This window comes from Salvelinus alpinus, chromosome 19 (genome assembly GCF_045679555.1).
Source record: "Salvelinus alpinus chromosome 19, SLU_Salpinus.1, whole genome shotgun sequence".
NCBI classification, from domain to species: Eukaryota; Metazoa; Chordata; class Actinopteri; order Salmoniformes; family Salmonidae; genus Salvelinus; species Salvelinus alpinus.
Genome location: NC_092104.1, coordinates 46,233,387 through 46,248,655, shown reverse-complemented (window position 1 = coordinate 46,248,655; position 15,269 = coordinate 46,233,387). Strand labels below are relative to the sequence as shown.

At 42.3% G+C, this 15,269-nt stretch overlaps 1 gene segment (V, D, J or C); it reads left to right on the top strand.

The window, feature by feature from the left end:
* The first annotated feature begins 6,749 nt into the window (after positions 1-6,749).
* Positions 6,750-14,611, top strand: LOC139545886 (T-cell receptor gamma chain C region C10.5-like). The segment is given in 5 exon segments: positions 6,750-6,870; positions 11,645-11,734; positions 12,308-12,604; positions 12,947-13,015; positions 13,687-14,611. Coding segments are annotated over 5 exon segments (714 nt in total).
* Positions 14,612-15,269: the final 658 nt, after the last annotated feature.

Below are 15,269 nucleotides of genomic sequence, written 5' to 3'. Positions count from 1 at the left end.
TCATCTCATAAGTATTTACTGTATACTGTATCCTTCACTATCTATTCTTTCCCAGCTATTGCACTTTAGTCGCTCTGTCACTACTCATCCATATATTTTATACTTATATATTCTCATCCCATTCCTTTACTAGATTGTGTGTATTAGGTTTTGTTGTGGATTTGGTTAGATATTATGTTTTGTTGTGGAATTGTTAGATATTACCTGAGAAGGTTAAATTGTTTTTTTTGCCTCAATCTAAACACAATACCCCATAATTACAAAATAAGAATGTTTTTTGGAAATGTTTGCAAATGTATTTAAAAAAATCTGAAATATCACATACACATAACTATTCAGACCCTTTACTCAGTACTTTCTTGAAGCACCTTTGGCTGCGATTACAGCCTCGAGTCTTTTGGGGTATGATGCTACAAGCTTGCCACACCTGTATTTGGGGAGTTTCTGCCATTCGTCTCTGTAGATCCTTTCAAGCTCTGTCCTGTTGGAAGGTGAACCTTCGCCCCAGTCTGAGGATCTGAGCACTCTGGAGCAGGTTTTCATCAAGGATCTCTCTGTACTTCGCTCCGTTTATCTTTCCCTCGATCCCCACAGCATGATGCTGCCAACAACATGCATCACCATAGGGATGGTGCCAGTTTTCCTCCAGATGTGTAGCTTGGCATTCAGGCCAAAGAGTTCAATCTTGGTTTCATCAGGCCAGCGAATCTTGTTTCTCATTGACCGAGAGTTCTTTAGGTGCCTTTTTGGCAAATTCCAAGCAGGCTGTCATGTGTAATTAACTGAGCAGTGGCTTCCATCTGGCCACTCTACCATAATGGCCTGATGGTGGAGTGCTGAAGAGATGGTTGTCCTTCTGGACGGTTCTCACATCTCCACAGAGGAACTCTGAAGTTCTGTTGTATTGACCATCGGGTTCTTGGTCACATTCCTGACCAAGGCCCTTCTCCCCTGATTGCTCAGTTTGGCCAGTCAGACAGATCTAGGAAGTCTTGTAGTCTTGGTGGTTCCAATGCTGCATACATTTTTTGGTACCGTTCCCCAGATCTGTGCCTTGACACAATCATGTCTCTGAGCTCTACGGACAATTCTTTCGACCTCATGGCTTGATTTTTGCTCTGACATGCACTGTCAACTGTGGGACCTTCTATAGTGAGGTGTGTGCCTTTCCAAATCATGTCCAATCAATTGAATTTACCACAGGTAGACTCAAACTAAGTTGTAGAAAGATCTCAAGGATGATCAATGGAAACAGGATGCATCTGACCTCAATTTTGAGTCTCATAGCAAAGGGTCAGAATACTTATGTATATACAGTATGTTATTTCTGTTAAAAAATATATATACATTTGCACCCAAAAAATTATGAACCGTCCTCCCACCAGCAGCCTCCACTGTTCTAGATACAGAAACATGACTCCTTTGCCTGCTTGTGTCATTATAGCAGAACCGTGTCCCGTGAACTGTATCCCTCCCAAGGGATTATGCATTATGCTGGATTTCAAGCAGATGACTCATGAGGAGATGAATGGCAGTTTGATTATGAGAACACTCTTCCTACGGCTTTGCTATTCTCTGAACTTACTGTATGTTTCTTTGGAATGGCACTTTCATCATGACCACCTCTCCCATCATCTGCTGATTACAGATTGTTACACCATATAATGTGAATTAACCCCTTCAAAGTACATATTCAATGTATTTATTACAAAGTCTTCAAAAGCACAGTCATAGTTTATTAGGCCTAACTCCTTGCTAAGACAGCAACACACAAGCCGATCCCTCCCAGCGTGCTTCCATGTAGATCATTTAGGTTCAGGTGTAAATGTCATGTTGGACTGTACACATTACTATTATTTATTATTGGAGAATACAACAAAAGCATTTCAAATACATGAGATTCACAGATGTCAGTCAATTTTTGTTCCTCTGGTTACATTTCAAGAGAACCCATATGAAAGGAAATAACAACAAAAGCATTCACTCAAACTTTTTTTTGTTCCAACAATCACCAGGTTCTCTTTTCTAAGGTTGAAGAAAAACAAAACAAAAAACATATGTTGTTGTCTTACCAGAGGCAAATTTGACCTGAAAACAGGTTATAATTAGGTTATAATTTATTTTTCAAGGCCAAAACTTTTGATTTGAGCTTTTCGGAATCAACGTTAACTTCTCTAGGTTAGGGGGCAGCATTTTCACGTTTGGATGAAAAGCATATCCAAATTCAACTGCCAGCTACTCATCCCCAGAAGATAAGATATGCATAATATTAGTAGATTTGAATAGAAAACACTCGGAAGTTTCTAAAACTGTTTGAATCATGTCTGTGATTATAACAGAACTTATTTAGCAGGCGAAACCCCGATGACAAACCATTCAGATTTCTTTTTGTTTTAAGGTCACTCTCTTTTCAATGAGTTTCACTGGGAAACAAGATTTCTAAGCGAATTGCTTGCAGTTCCTACTGCTTCCACTGGATGTCAACAGTCCTGAGAAATTGGTTGAGGTTATTCCTTTGTGTAATGAAGAAATACGGCCATCTTGAAGTCGAGTCACTCTAGGTGTCCTGTTTGATTGAAGCGCGTGACCAGAAGGCATGCTACATTTGGTTTTAATCGTGTATTGAACACAGATCATCCCGTCTTCAATTTTATCGATTATTAACGTTAAAAAATATCTAAAGTTGTATTACAAAAGTAGTTTGAAATTTTTTGGGCAAAGTTTACAGGTAACCTTTGAGATATTTTGTCGTCACGTTTGAGCAAGTTGGAACATTCACATGACTTGATTGCTAAAAGGACGCAGACAGAACATTAATAAATCAACTTGCAGAGGACAAATGGGAAAAGTACATAGACACTGTGATTTTAAACCAAAATGGCTATCCATAGGCTAAGTCCCTAATTGAGACACAACACCCCTTTTACTACCATTTCACCCCAAACCAATTTTATGTACACTGCAGGTGGGGTTTGGAAAATAGTTTAAAAAAAATATTATAATAATAAATAGGGGAAGTGCCGGCACAGACCAAGGAAACTGACCAAATGTGTAAATTAGAATGTAACAAACCATTTCATCATACGTTTTCAGAATGGCAGAAAGCCGAAGTCCAAAGCTCCCCATCTGTTCCTGCACATCCCGGGATAAGGCCAACAAGCGTTCAGTGTGATGGTCTAGTGCAGCAAAGAACGATCGCTCCAGGTTCTGATTAGTTATGAGATGAAGCTATATCTGTAGATTTAAATATTTTTTTTTAAAGACAGAAGTTTTCTGTACTTAATGCGATTATATATTACCAGGCTATTACTGAATGACAATAACTCAATACCCCCCCCCCCCCCCCCCCCCCCACACACACACACACACACACACACTTACCCTCCATTTTAGACATTGTAAGAGAATGTAAACCCTGCCACCAGGCCAAAGCAATATCTACGACTCTAGAAATAGTCTGTATTGTCTCCACTGTCTGTATTTCAGGACTGCTGTTCAGAATCAGAATGTCTTCTCAGGGCAAATGTCTTTCCCATACAGCGATTGATCACAGCCAAGTCTTTGTGTGTCTTCTTCATCTCAAGAACAATATCGGTCCTTAGCTTTTCCAGATCAACTTTTGATTGAGGGAACTGTGAAGAGGTTGACTGGGCCAGAGTAACCGGTGTGTTTTAGTGGTGGTTCTAGACCTTTCCTTATTTGGGCACCTTTTTTTTACCAACCTCAGTACACCTTTCTCTGCCTAGATTCGTTCTGTATTTGCCTACTTTAAAATTAAGGCCATTGTTCCATCCCTCCCACCCTTTTGGTGACCCATTGTCAGCAAGGCATTTATGTCGGTGGAGTAAGGCTTCTGCAGCATCTTCAAATTGGCCTCCCGGGTGTCGCAGTGGTCTAGGGCACTCTGTCGCAGCCGGCCGCGACTGGGAGGTCCGTGGGGCGACGCACAATTGGCCTAGCGTCGTCCGGGTTAGGGAGGGTTTGGCCGGTAGGGATATCCTTGTCTCATCGCGCACTAGCGACTCCTGTGGCGGGCCGGGTGCAGTGCACGCTAAACAGGTCGCCAGGTGCACGGTGTTTCCTCCGACACATTGGTGCGGCTGGCTTCCGGGTTGGATGCGCACTGTGTTAAGAAACAGTGCGGCTTGGTTGGGTTGTGTTTCGGAGGACGCATGGCTTTTGACCTTCGTCTCTCCCGAGCCCGTACGGGAGTTGTAGCGATGAGACAAGATAGTAACTACTAAAACAATTGGATACCATGATTTTGGGGAGAAAAGGGGGTAAAATTCAACAACAGAAAAACACCAAAACAAAATCACACTTACTTGAATACTCATTCCTCTCATACAGTACATAGCTTTTAAAACGCCATCCAAAATCTGTTGTCTTTGGTTTCTGGTCAACACCAGTTGTCTTCCAAATTGGTCATACCCTTGATTTCCCTCTCTCAGTAACAATTCACGATCATGCGAAAAGGATGGCAACCTCATAGTTGTCACTCGGTTGTCCTGGATGCAGTGAAGTTGATAAGTGTGGATTACTCAATGACACCCCAAAGCTAGTCAATATCAAAAGCTTAATTGCAAAACTATGAATCAGACTGTGTTTTGAAATTGAATGTCAATGGTGTAAGGAATGTAAAATTGCTGCCTCAGTAAAATGATAAGTTGGTCAACCGAGGCCCGCGGTCAAACGACCACCCCTCATAACTGTCAAACGCTCCCTAAAACACTTCTGCAAGCAGGCCTTTCTAATCGACCTGGCCCGGGTATCCTGGAAGGATATTGACCTATACCCGTCAGTAGAGGATGCCTGGTTGTTCTGCAAAAGTGCCTCCCTCATCATCTTAAATAAGCATGCCCCTTTCAAAAAATGTAGAACTAAGAACAGATAAAGCCCTTGGTTCACTCCAGACTTGACTGCCCTTGACCAGCACAAAAACATCCTGTGGCGTACTACACTAGCATCGAATAGTCCCCGTGATATGCAACTTTTCAGGGAAGTCAGGAACCAATATACACAGTCAGTTAGGAAAGCAAAGGCTAGCTTTTTCAAACTAAAATGTGCATACTGCAGCACTAATTCCAAAAGGTTTTGGGACACTGTAAAGTCCATGGAGAAGAAGAGTACCTCCTCCCAGCTGCCCACTGCACTGAGGCTAGGAAACACTGTCACCACCGATAAATCCACGATAATCGAGGATTTCAATAAGCATTTCTCTATGGCTGGCCATGCTTTCCACCTGGCTACCCCAACCCCGGCCAACAGCTCTGCACCCCCCGCAGCAACTGGCCTAGCCCCACCCCCCGCTTCTCTTTCACCCAGATCCAGACATATCTGATAGAACTGCAAAATCTGGATCCCTACAAATCACCTGGGCTAGACAATCTGGACCTTCTCTTTCTAAAATTATCCGCCGCCATTGTTGCAACCCCTATTACTAGATTGTCAACCTCTTTCATATCGTCTGAGATTCCTAAAGATTGGAAAGCGGCCACGGTCATCCCCCTCTTCAAAGGGGGAGACACTTGTCATGTCGTTGGCTTGATGGGGGAGGTTTATGACCCCCATAAATACCTTCCCCCCGTTTCTCTCTCTCTCTACTCTAAAGAGTTGACTCTTGAAAAAGCCCTTTGTTAACATAGAGATTCTGGTGACATCAAAAGATGGTAAACGGAACCATATTTCAGGAATCCAACCAGTTGAAAATATACGTTGGGACTTAATGAATATGATTTCAGTTCAGTTGGCATCTGAAACATGATTACTGATGATAGGACGACATAAACTGTATCTTGAAAAGTCTACACATTATAGTTATCAGATTCACATGGAATTGTTGTGCAATTTAAATGTTTAAATATGAAACTATTTGTGAAAAGATTAAATGTAATTTATCCTCTTAATGAGAGAACGGTTTGTCATAGAGTAAACTCTGCCAACTCAGTGGCCCCGCCCATGTGAACAGCCAGTGGTTGTAAACTATGAAACACGGCCCTCTCTCCCAATCCCACATAAGCCCCTTGACAAAAATGTAACTTTCTGTTCCGAGGATGTTAGGGCGACGGTCCTATGTTAAAAGGGCTCACTGCAGCCAACGTGAGTAAAACATTTAAACGTGTTAACCCTCGCAAGGCTGCAGGCCAGGACGTAATCCCCAGCCGCGTCCTCAGAGCATGCGCAGACCAGCTGGCAGACCAGTGTGTTTACGGACATATTCAATCAATCCCTATCCCAGTCTGCTGTTCCCACATGCTTCAAGAGGGCCACCATTGTTCCTGTTCCCAAGAAAGCTAAGGTAACTGAGCTAAATGACTACTGCCCCGTAGAATTCACTTCCGTCATCATGAAGTGCTTTGAGAGACTAGTCAAGGACCATATCACCTCCACCCTACCTGACACCCTAGACCCACTCCAATTTGCTTACCGCCCCAATAAGTCCACAGACAACGCAATCGCAATCACACTGCACACTGCCCTAACCCATCTGGACAAGAGGAATACTTATGTAAGAATGCTGTTCATCGACTACAGCTCAGCATTTAACACCATAGTACCCTACAAACTCATCATTAAGCTTGAGACTCCGCCCTGTGCAACAGGGTCCCGGACTTCCTGACGGGCCGCCCCCAGGTGGTGAGGGTAGGTAACAACATCTCCACCCCCGCTGATCCTCAACACTGGGCCCCCACAAGGGTGCGTTCTACAGCCCTCTCCTGTACTCCCTGTTCACCCATGACTGCGAGGCCATGCACGCCTCCAACTCATTCATCAAGTTTGCAGACAACACTACAGTGTTCGTTGTTGGCTTGATTACCAACAACGACGAGACGGCCTACAGGGAGGAGGTGAGGGCCCTCGGAGTGTGGTGTCAGGAAAATAACCTCACACTCAATGTCAACAAAACAAAGGAGATGATCGTGGACTTCAGGAAACAGCAGAGGGAACAGCACCCTATCCACATCGACGGGACAGTAGTGGAGAAGGTGGGAAGTTTTAAGTTCCTCGGCGTACACATCACGGACAAACTGAAATGGTCCACCCACACAGACAGCGTGGTGAAGAAGGCGCAGCAGCGCCTCTTCAACCTCAGGAGGCTGAGGAAATTCGGCTTGTCACCAAAAACACTCACAAACTTTTACAGATGCACAATCGAGAGCATCCTGGGTAGTGAGGTCTGCACAACGCATCACCGGGGACAAACTACCTGCCCTCCAGGACACCTACACCACCCGATGTCACAGGAAGGCCAAAAAGATCATCAAGGATAACAACCACCCGAGCCACTGCCCGTTCACCCCCCTATCATCCAGAAGGCGAGGTCAGTACTGTTGCATCAAAGCGGGGACCGAGAGACTGAAAAACAGCTTTCATCTCAAGGCCATCAGACTGTTAAACAGCCGTCACTAACATTGAGGGGCTGCTGCCAACATACTGACTCAACTCTAGCTACTTTAATAATGGAACAATTGATGTAATAAATGTATCACTAGCCACTTTAAACAATGCCACATTAAATAATGTTAACATACCCTACATTACTCATTTCATATGTATATACTGTACTCTAAACCATCTACTGTGAATGCACATCTACATCTACCGTGAATGCACCAATTTGTAAGTCGCTCTGGATAAGAGCGTCTGCTAAATGACTTAAATGTAAATGTAAATGTACTGTATCTTGCCTATGCTGTTCGGGCCATTACTCATTCTTATATTTTTATGTACATATTCTTATTCATTCCTTTACACTTGTGTGTAAGGTAGTTGTTGTGAAATTGTTAGGTTATATTACTTGTTAGATATTACTGCATGGTCGGAACTAGAAGCACAAGCATTTCACTACACTCGCATTAACATCTGCTAACCATGTGTATGTGACAAATAAAATTTGATTTGATGATTTGATTTGATAATAACCTGTTCCAAGGACGTGAGGACTTACCATCCCCACGGTGAAAGGACAAAGACCACCTACAGAACTAAGCCAACCTCAGCAAGAACCTAATGAAATTGGCATCGAATTTCAATGTGAAGGTGACGACCTACACGCCGGAAGGATGAATTATACCAGCCAGAATATAGCATGAGCTTAAAGTATGGCAACTTGGTATGAACTTTGAACTCTTATTCACTAAAGTGCTACCCCCTCCGCCCGCTAAACGTGGGCTAGGAGAGGACGGACAGAGTATCCATTCTACCACGCTCCAGTTCACCAAGAGACATTCTTCAAAGGACAAACCAGCCTTCCTTTGACGACCAATCTACTGAGGCGCAGCTCAGAGTAAGTATTTTTTGCATTCTCCTTTTTCAAATGGGCGGTAATTTAGAATGCATAAGATACTGTATTTATGATAGCATAGCTTCTCCATTTGTTCCTCAGTCTTCCCACTCTTTCACTCAACCCCCCCCCCCCCCCCCGTTTTCTTTGTGTAACCAGCCGCTATATCGGCTCCGTTCACCAGGTCCATCAATGTATGATTCATTCTGGGTATATATAATTCTGTGTGATTAGTTAGGTATTTAGTAAATAAATAATTAAACCAAATTTTGTATTTCTGATTCAACTTGTTAGCCAGGGTTCGTAAAGATAACCAAGAATTTACAACTTTCAGATGAGACTTAACAAGGTGACGATCAAATATTGACTGCTATTGATGTAAAAGATTACTAGGTCTTTACGAGTTTTTTCGGAAGATAACAGCTCTATAAACATTATTTCGTGGTGTCCCGACTTTCTAGTTAATTATTTACCTGATTAGCTTAATCAGGTAATATTAATTACAGAGAAATGATTTTATAGAATAGCATGTCATATCACTTAATCCGGCATAGCCATGACACACTCTAGACCCAAACTTTTACAAACCTATATCCATCCTGCCCTGCCTTTCTAAAGTCTTCAATAGCCAAGTAACAAACAGATCACCGACCATTTCGAATCCTACCGTACCTTCTCCGCTATGCAATTCGGTTTCCGAGCTGGTCACAGTGGCACCTCAGCCACGCTCAAGGTCCTAGCCAATATCATAACCGCCATCGATAAAAGACAGTACTGTGCAGCCATCTTCATCAACCTGGCCAAGGCTTTCGACTCTGTCAATCACCGTATTCTTATCGGCAGACTCAACAACCTTGGTTTCTCTAATGACTGCCTCGCCTGGTTCACAAACTTTTTCTCAGAAATAGTTCAGTGTGTCAAATCGGAGGGTTGTCCGGACCTCTGGCAGTCACTATGGGGTGCCACAGGGTTCAATTTGACTCTTTTCTCTGTGTATATCAATGATGTTGCTCTTGCTGCGGGTGATTCTTTGATCCACCTCTACGCAGACAACACCATTCTGTATACATCTGGCCCTTCTTTGGACACTGTGTTAACAAACCTCCAAACGACCTTCATTGCCATACAACACTCCTTCCGTGGCCTCCAACTGCTCTTAAATGCTAGTAAAACGAAATGCATGCTCTTCAACCGATCGCTGCCCACACCCACCAGCCCGACTAGCATCACTACTCTGGACGGTTCTGACTTAGAATATGTGGACAACTACAAATACCTAGGTGTCTGGCTAGACTGTAAACTTTCCAGACTCACACTCCCATCTCCAATCCAAAATTAAATCTAGAATCGGCTTCCTATTTCGCAACAAAGCCTCCTTCACTCATGCTGCCAAACATACCCTCGTAAAAATGACTATCCTACCGATCCTTGACTTCGGCGATGTCCTTTACAAAATAGCCTCCAACACTCTACTCAGCAAATTGGATGCAGTCTATCACAGTGCCATCTGTTTTGTCACCAAAGCACCATATTCTACCCACCACTGCGACCTGTATGCTCTCGTTGGCTGGTCGTCTCTACATATTTGTCGCCAAATCCACTTGCTCCAGGTCATCTGGAGCAAGTGGAGGTAAAGCTCTGCCTTATTTTAGCTCACTGATCTCCATAGCAACACCCACCTGTAGCAATTGCTCCAGCAGGTATATTTCACTGGTCATCCCCAAAGCCAACACCCCCTTTGGCCACCTTTTCATTCCAGTTCTCTGCTGCCAATGATTGAAACAAATTGCAAAATTCACTGAAGTTGGAGACTCATATCTTCCTCACTAACTTTAAGCGTCATCTGTCAGAGCAGCTTACCGATCGCTGCAGTTGTACACAGCCCATCTGTAAATAGCCCATCCAACCAACTACCTACCTCATCCCCATATGTTTTTGTTTTCCTGCTCTTTTCCACACCAGTATTTCTACTTGCACATCCTCCTCTGCACATCTATCACTCCAGTGTTAATTGCGAAACTGTAAATACTTTGCCACTATGGCCTATTTTTTGCCTTACCTCCTTACTTCATTTGCACACACTGTACACAGATTTTTCTATTGTGTTCTTGACTGTATGTTTGTTTATCCCATGTGTGTTGTTGTTTTTGTCACACTGCTTTGCTTTATCTTGGCCAGGTCGCAGCTGTAAATGAGAACTTGTTCTCAACTGGCCTACCTGGTTAAATAAAGTTGAAATATAAAATAATAATGACGGATCACCACCTCAAGCTGAACCTCGGCAAGACGGAGCTGCTCTTCCTCCCGGGGAAGGACTGCCCGTTCCATGATCTCGCCATCACGGTTGACAACTCCATTGTGTCCTCCTCCCAGAGTGCTAAGAACCTTGGCGTGATCCTGGACAACACCCTGTCGTTCTCAACTAACATCAAGGCGGTGACCCGTTCCTGTAGGTTCATGCTCTACAACATTCGCAGAGTACGACCCTGCCTCACGCAGGAAGCGGCGCAGGTCCTAATCCAGGCACTTGTCATCTCCCGTCTGGATTACTGCAACTCGCTGTTGGCTGGGCTCCCTGCCTGTGCCATTAAACCCCTACAACTCATCCAGAACGCCGCAGCCCGTCTGGTGTTCAACTTTCCCAAGTTCTCTCACGTCACCCCACTCCTCCGCTCTCTCCACTGGCTTCCAGTTGAAGCTCGCATCCGTTACAAGACCATGGTGCTTGCCTACGGAGCTGTGAGGGGAACGGCACCTCCGTACCTTCAGGCTCTGATCAGGCCCTACACCCAAACAAGGGCACTGCGTTCATCCACCTCTGGCCTGCTCGCCTCCCTACCTCTGAGGAAGTACAGTTCCCGCTCAGCCCAGTCAAAACTGTTCGCTGCTCTGGCACCCCAATGGTGGAACAAACTCCCTCACGACGCCAGGTCAGCGGAGTCAATCACCACCTTCCGGAGACACCTGAAACCCCACCTCTTTAAGGAATACCTAGGATAGGATAAAGTAATCCTTCTAACCCCCCCCCCCCCCCTTAAAAGAGTTAGATGCACTATTGTAAAGTGGTTGTTCCACTGGATATCATAAGGTGAATGCACCAATTTGTAAGTCGCTCTGGATAAGAGCGTCTGCTAAATGACTTAAATGTAAAATGTAAATGTAATAATAATAAATAGATCTGTAAAAAAAAATATTAAAGCTCAAGAGTTATGCTTAGATATGCAGAGAAACATTAACATATTTTGGATTAACAATTAAAAATTCTAAATTATCCAATTTAAAGATGGGGGGGACTAGCTACCTCAGGAAAAAACCCACCAACCCCCCACCACCCCCCTTCCCCCACATCCACCCCTCCAGGCTATCCTCACAGTGCAGACTACTTTTTGAGAGGGGAATTTTCACTGTGTAGGCTCGAATTTGGCTCTGGCACAACACTTTATGTGACAGGTAAGATATCCATTCCTCTGATTTTCAACAGGTAAACAAAGCAGTAGTCCTTAATAATTCATATTTAATCTATAGCTCTAATCACTATCCAAAATCGTTTCGAAAACATCTGCAGTATTGCTCCGCAAATATGCACTATTCATGATTAATCCATGTTAGGAACAAAATATTAAGTATTTGAAAGTTATTAGTCTGTACAATAGATAATTCTGATTTTCAAGGAAGCCATACGAACATTTTACAGTATAGTGCATGTCCCTACACTTAGAGATATACACCCTCAGTTAAATTAGTGATATAAATGTAAAGTAATTTGACATAGAGCAAAAATGTTGAACTGTTTACTTAACTAAGAGTCTTACGTTTTAAATGACATTGAAAGTTATGATTTACATTGAAATAAGATATTCCATAAAGGATAGATGTTATGGAGAAAAATGTAATTAATTGTTCACTTGAATATAGACAGTACAGCTGGATATAGAACAAATGGTGTGGGACATCACGATTCATCTTGTGTGTGATGTCCCTTTAAAGAAGTCTGTAAATGTTATTATATCTCTTGAAAATCAGACGGCAATACTCGAAAACCCAAAGTGACGGTGTACCCAGCGTCCAGCTCTGAGTCGAATGGGAAGACCACCCTGCTATGTCTGGCTAGAGACATGTTTCCAGACTTGGTCAAGATCTCATGGAAGATGGAGGATGGAATAACGGAGGTGCCCAAAGCAGAGAGGGAACAGCTGGAAAAGAGGGAGGAAGGACAGACGACCAGTATGATCATCATTGATAAAGAGAATACGTACAGGAACAAATACATCTGTTCTGTGGAGCATGAATTGGGCACTCAACATGTTGACATCCCAAAAGGTAAAGCCAGTCATTGAAATAGTTTTACATTAGTATGCAGGCCTATTATGTTTTTTTTATACATCATTATTCATTTAATATTTATGTACTATATTTATATGAGTAGGTTATCATGGATTCAACCATGTAAAAATGACATAGGCCTATTAAAAAGAAAGAACATAAAAATGTGACATAAAATTGGCCATTGCATAGGAATGTTGTGTAGTTATTAGTTTTGCAAGTTAAAACAAAACACCTTAATTAGCGTAACAATTATCCCTGACAGTAGCCTACATAATATTCTGAAAGCATATTCTTTAATATAATCTTTTTCCATCTCATTCTCAAATAAACCAACAGAAGATACTCCAACCACCATGTCTTCACCAACCTGCCCGTTCAGAAATGACATGCAGGAGTATGTCGAAGGTAAAATGAATGTATATTTCATGCAGGGTTGGGGTCAATTCAAAACAAAAATAAAAAATAGGGGGGAAAAAAATAAAGAGTGGTTGGATAAATTAACGGATTTAGACAGGTATTAAATCCGATTGCGTTTTGTCGACATTCCACCTTCTGACGAACGCATTCACGGTAAACGCTGTTTATGGCTGCTCAATTTGAAATTACCTTTAATTAAGGGCGCTTTCACATATCCTCTTATGATCCAGATCCAGGAGCGTTTAGTAGCCTACCCTGATCCGCGCTACAAAGCATGTGTGAAACACAAACTAACCCGGGTTGAAACGAATCCTGGACCAGCGTGAGTAGTGGGTCCAAGATCCAGGACCAGAGTACCAGGAATTGTGACGTGGCAGAGCGAGTCGAATGGAACATTATTACCTGTTGCACTCGCCAAGGTCATGTAAAATGTTCGTATTGTTAAAACTTCCTAAGTGGAGTATATCCGACAAAACGCGATCGGATAGATAATCTGATCATGGTTTATAGGCAAAGTGCCTAGATGCCATCCAGTGCCGAGATGCCATCCACGGTAAATATAGCATATGTCGGCTTAATAGGAACATGTGTTTTTAAACGGCAATGAATGTAACCTGCATTCAAATTGAATCCCAGCCTTAATATTTTCTCTTCTCCAGATTCCTTCCAGTCAACGTGCAGTCTGAACCTGGCCTCTGTGGTCTACACAGTGATGATAGTGAAGAGCATGGTGTACTGCTGTGGGCTCGCTCTCCTGCTGCACAACAGGAACCTGGGAAGAGGACCCAGCACCTGAAGACCTCTATGAGGAAAATCATTTATGCGCTTTTTTACATTGATACAATGTTGTTGTTTTTTTACATTGATACAGCTTGCATGACATTTTCCTTGCCTAACACAGCCTGCTCAAAATAACCATATTATTTCAGATGCGGATGGATTTAATAATCGCTGCCTTTGTGAACAAAAAGTTGCAACAACAATGGTTCTGTAAATGATTGTAAAAAACATTTTTACAGTTCCGTGCTGTTTTCTATGAATAAATGTTACTTAAAACCCCCAAAACATTGCATCTCTTTACTATAAGATAATCTATTTATATTTGGGAAAATGTTATTTAATTGAATCTCATCAGAAGCGGAAAAATAAGATCGTAAGTTCACCAATTATCTGTTTTCAACTTGTTTGCGTCAGTGTGCATGTTCCCGGCGCAGATGTTGAGCCTAGACTTAATAGTGGTGGGATAATATGGTTAATGTTTCTTTGGTTTTCTAAGTACATGTGAAATGGTAGTTACTGGAAACAAGATATAGCTAACTGCATAACCACAGCTCGAGTGTGTGATGAGTGGGTTATCCAAAGCTGCTGGATGATTCATTTTGCCTTGATCTGTTTTTACCTCTAGTTGTGGGTTCGGCTCCTGCCATCAAATTGAAGAATATGACAGCGATGGCAGACGAGTCCGTAATGGTAGTTTATGGTTCTTGCATTTGTAGAATTAGAGATCTATGGCAAAACGAACGTTTTATACTTTTGTTTATGTGTACGTTTTACCTTGAAACAATCAAATTAAATTAAATCAAGGTTGGAGTGTTTAATTTGTTTTTAACATATATTTTGCAAGGAAATTAACATTGTTATCAAGAGAAGTATTTTCCATGTTATTGTCATGTTATTACCATGTATTCTGTGCTTCAATGTAAAGTGCTACCGAAATGTCTTATTAATTGTTTTATTTTCTCTACATCGAAACTATGAAATAACACATATGGAATCATGTAGTAACCAAAAAAGTGTTAAATAAATCTAAATATATTTTATATTTGAGATCCTTCAAAGTAGCCACCCTTTGCTTTGATGAATTCATTGCACGCACTTGGCATTCTCTCAACCAGCTTCATGAGGTAGTCACCTGGAATGCATTACAGTTAACAGGTGTGCCATGTTAAAAGTTAATTTGTGGAATTTCTTTCCTTAATGCATTTGAGCCAATCAATTGTTTTGTGACAAGGTAGGGGTGATATACAGAAGATGGCCTTTTTTGGTAAAAGACAAATCCATATTATGGCTAGAACATCTCCAATAAGCAGAGAGAAACGACAGTTCATCGTTACTTATTAAGGGAAAGGGGGATACCTCGTCATTTGTACAACTGAAATGTGTCTTCCGCAACACTCTGACCTTTAAGACATGAAGGTCAGTCAATACAGTTTCTTCAAGTGCAGTCGCAAAAACCATCAAG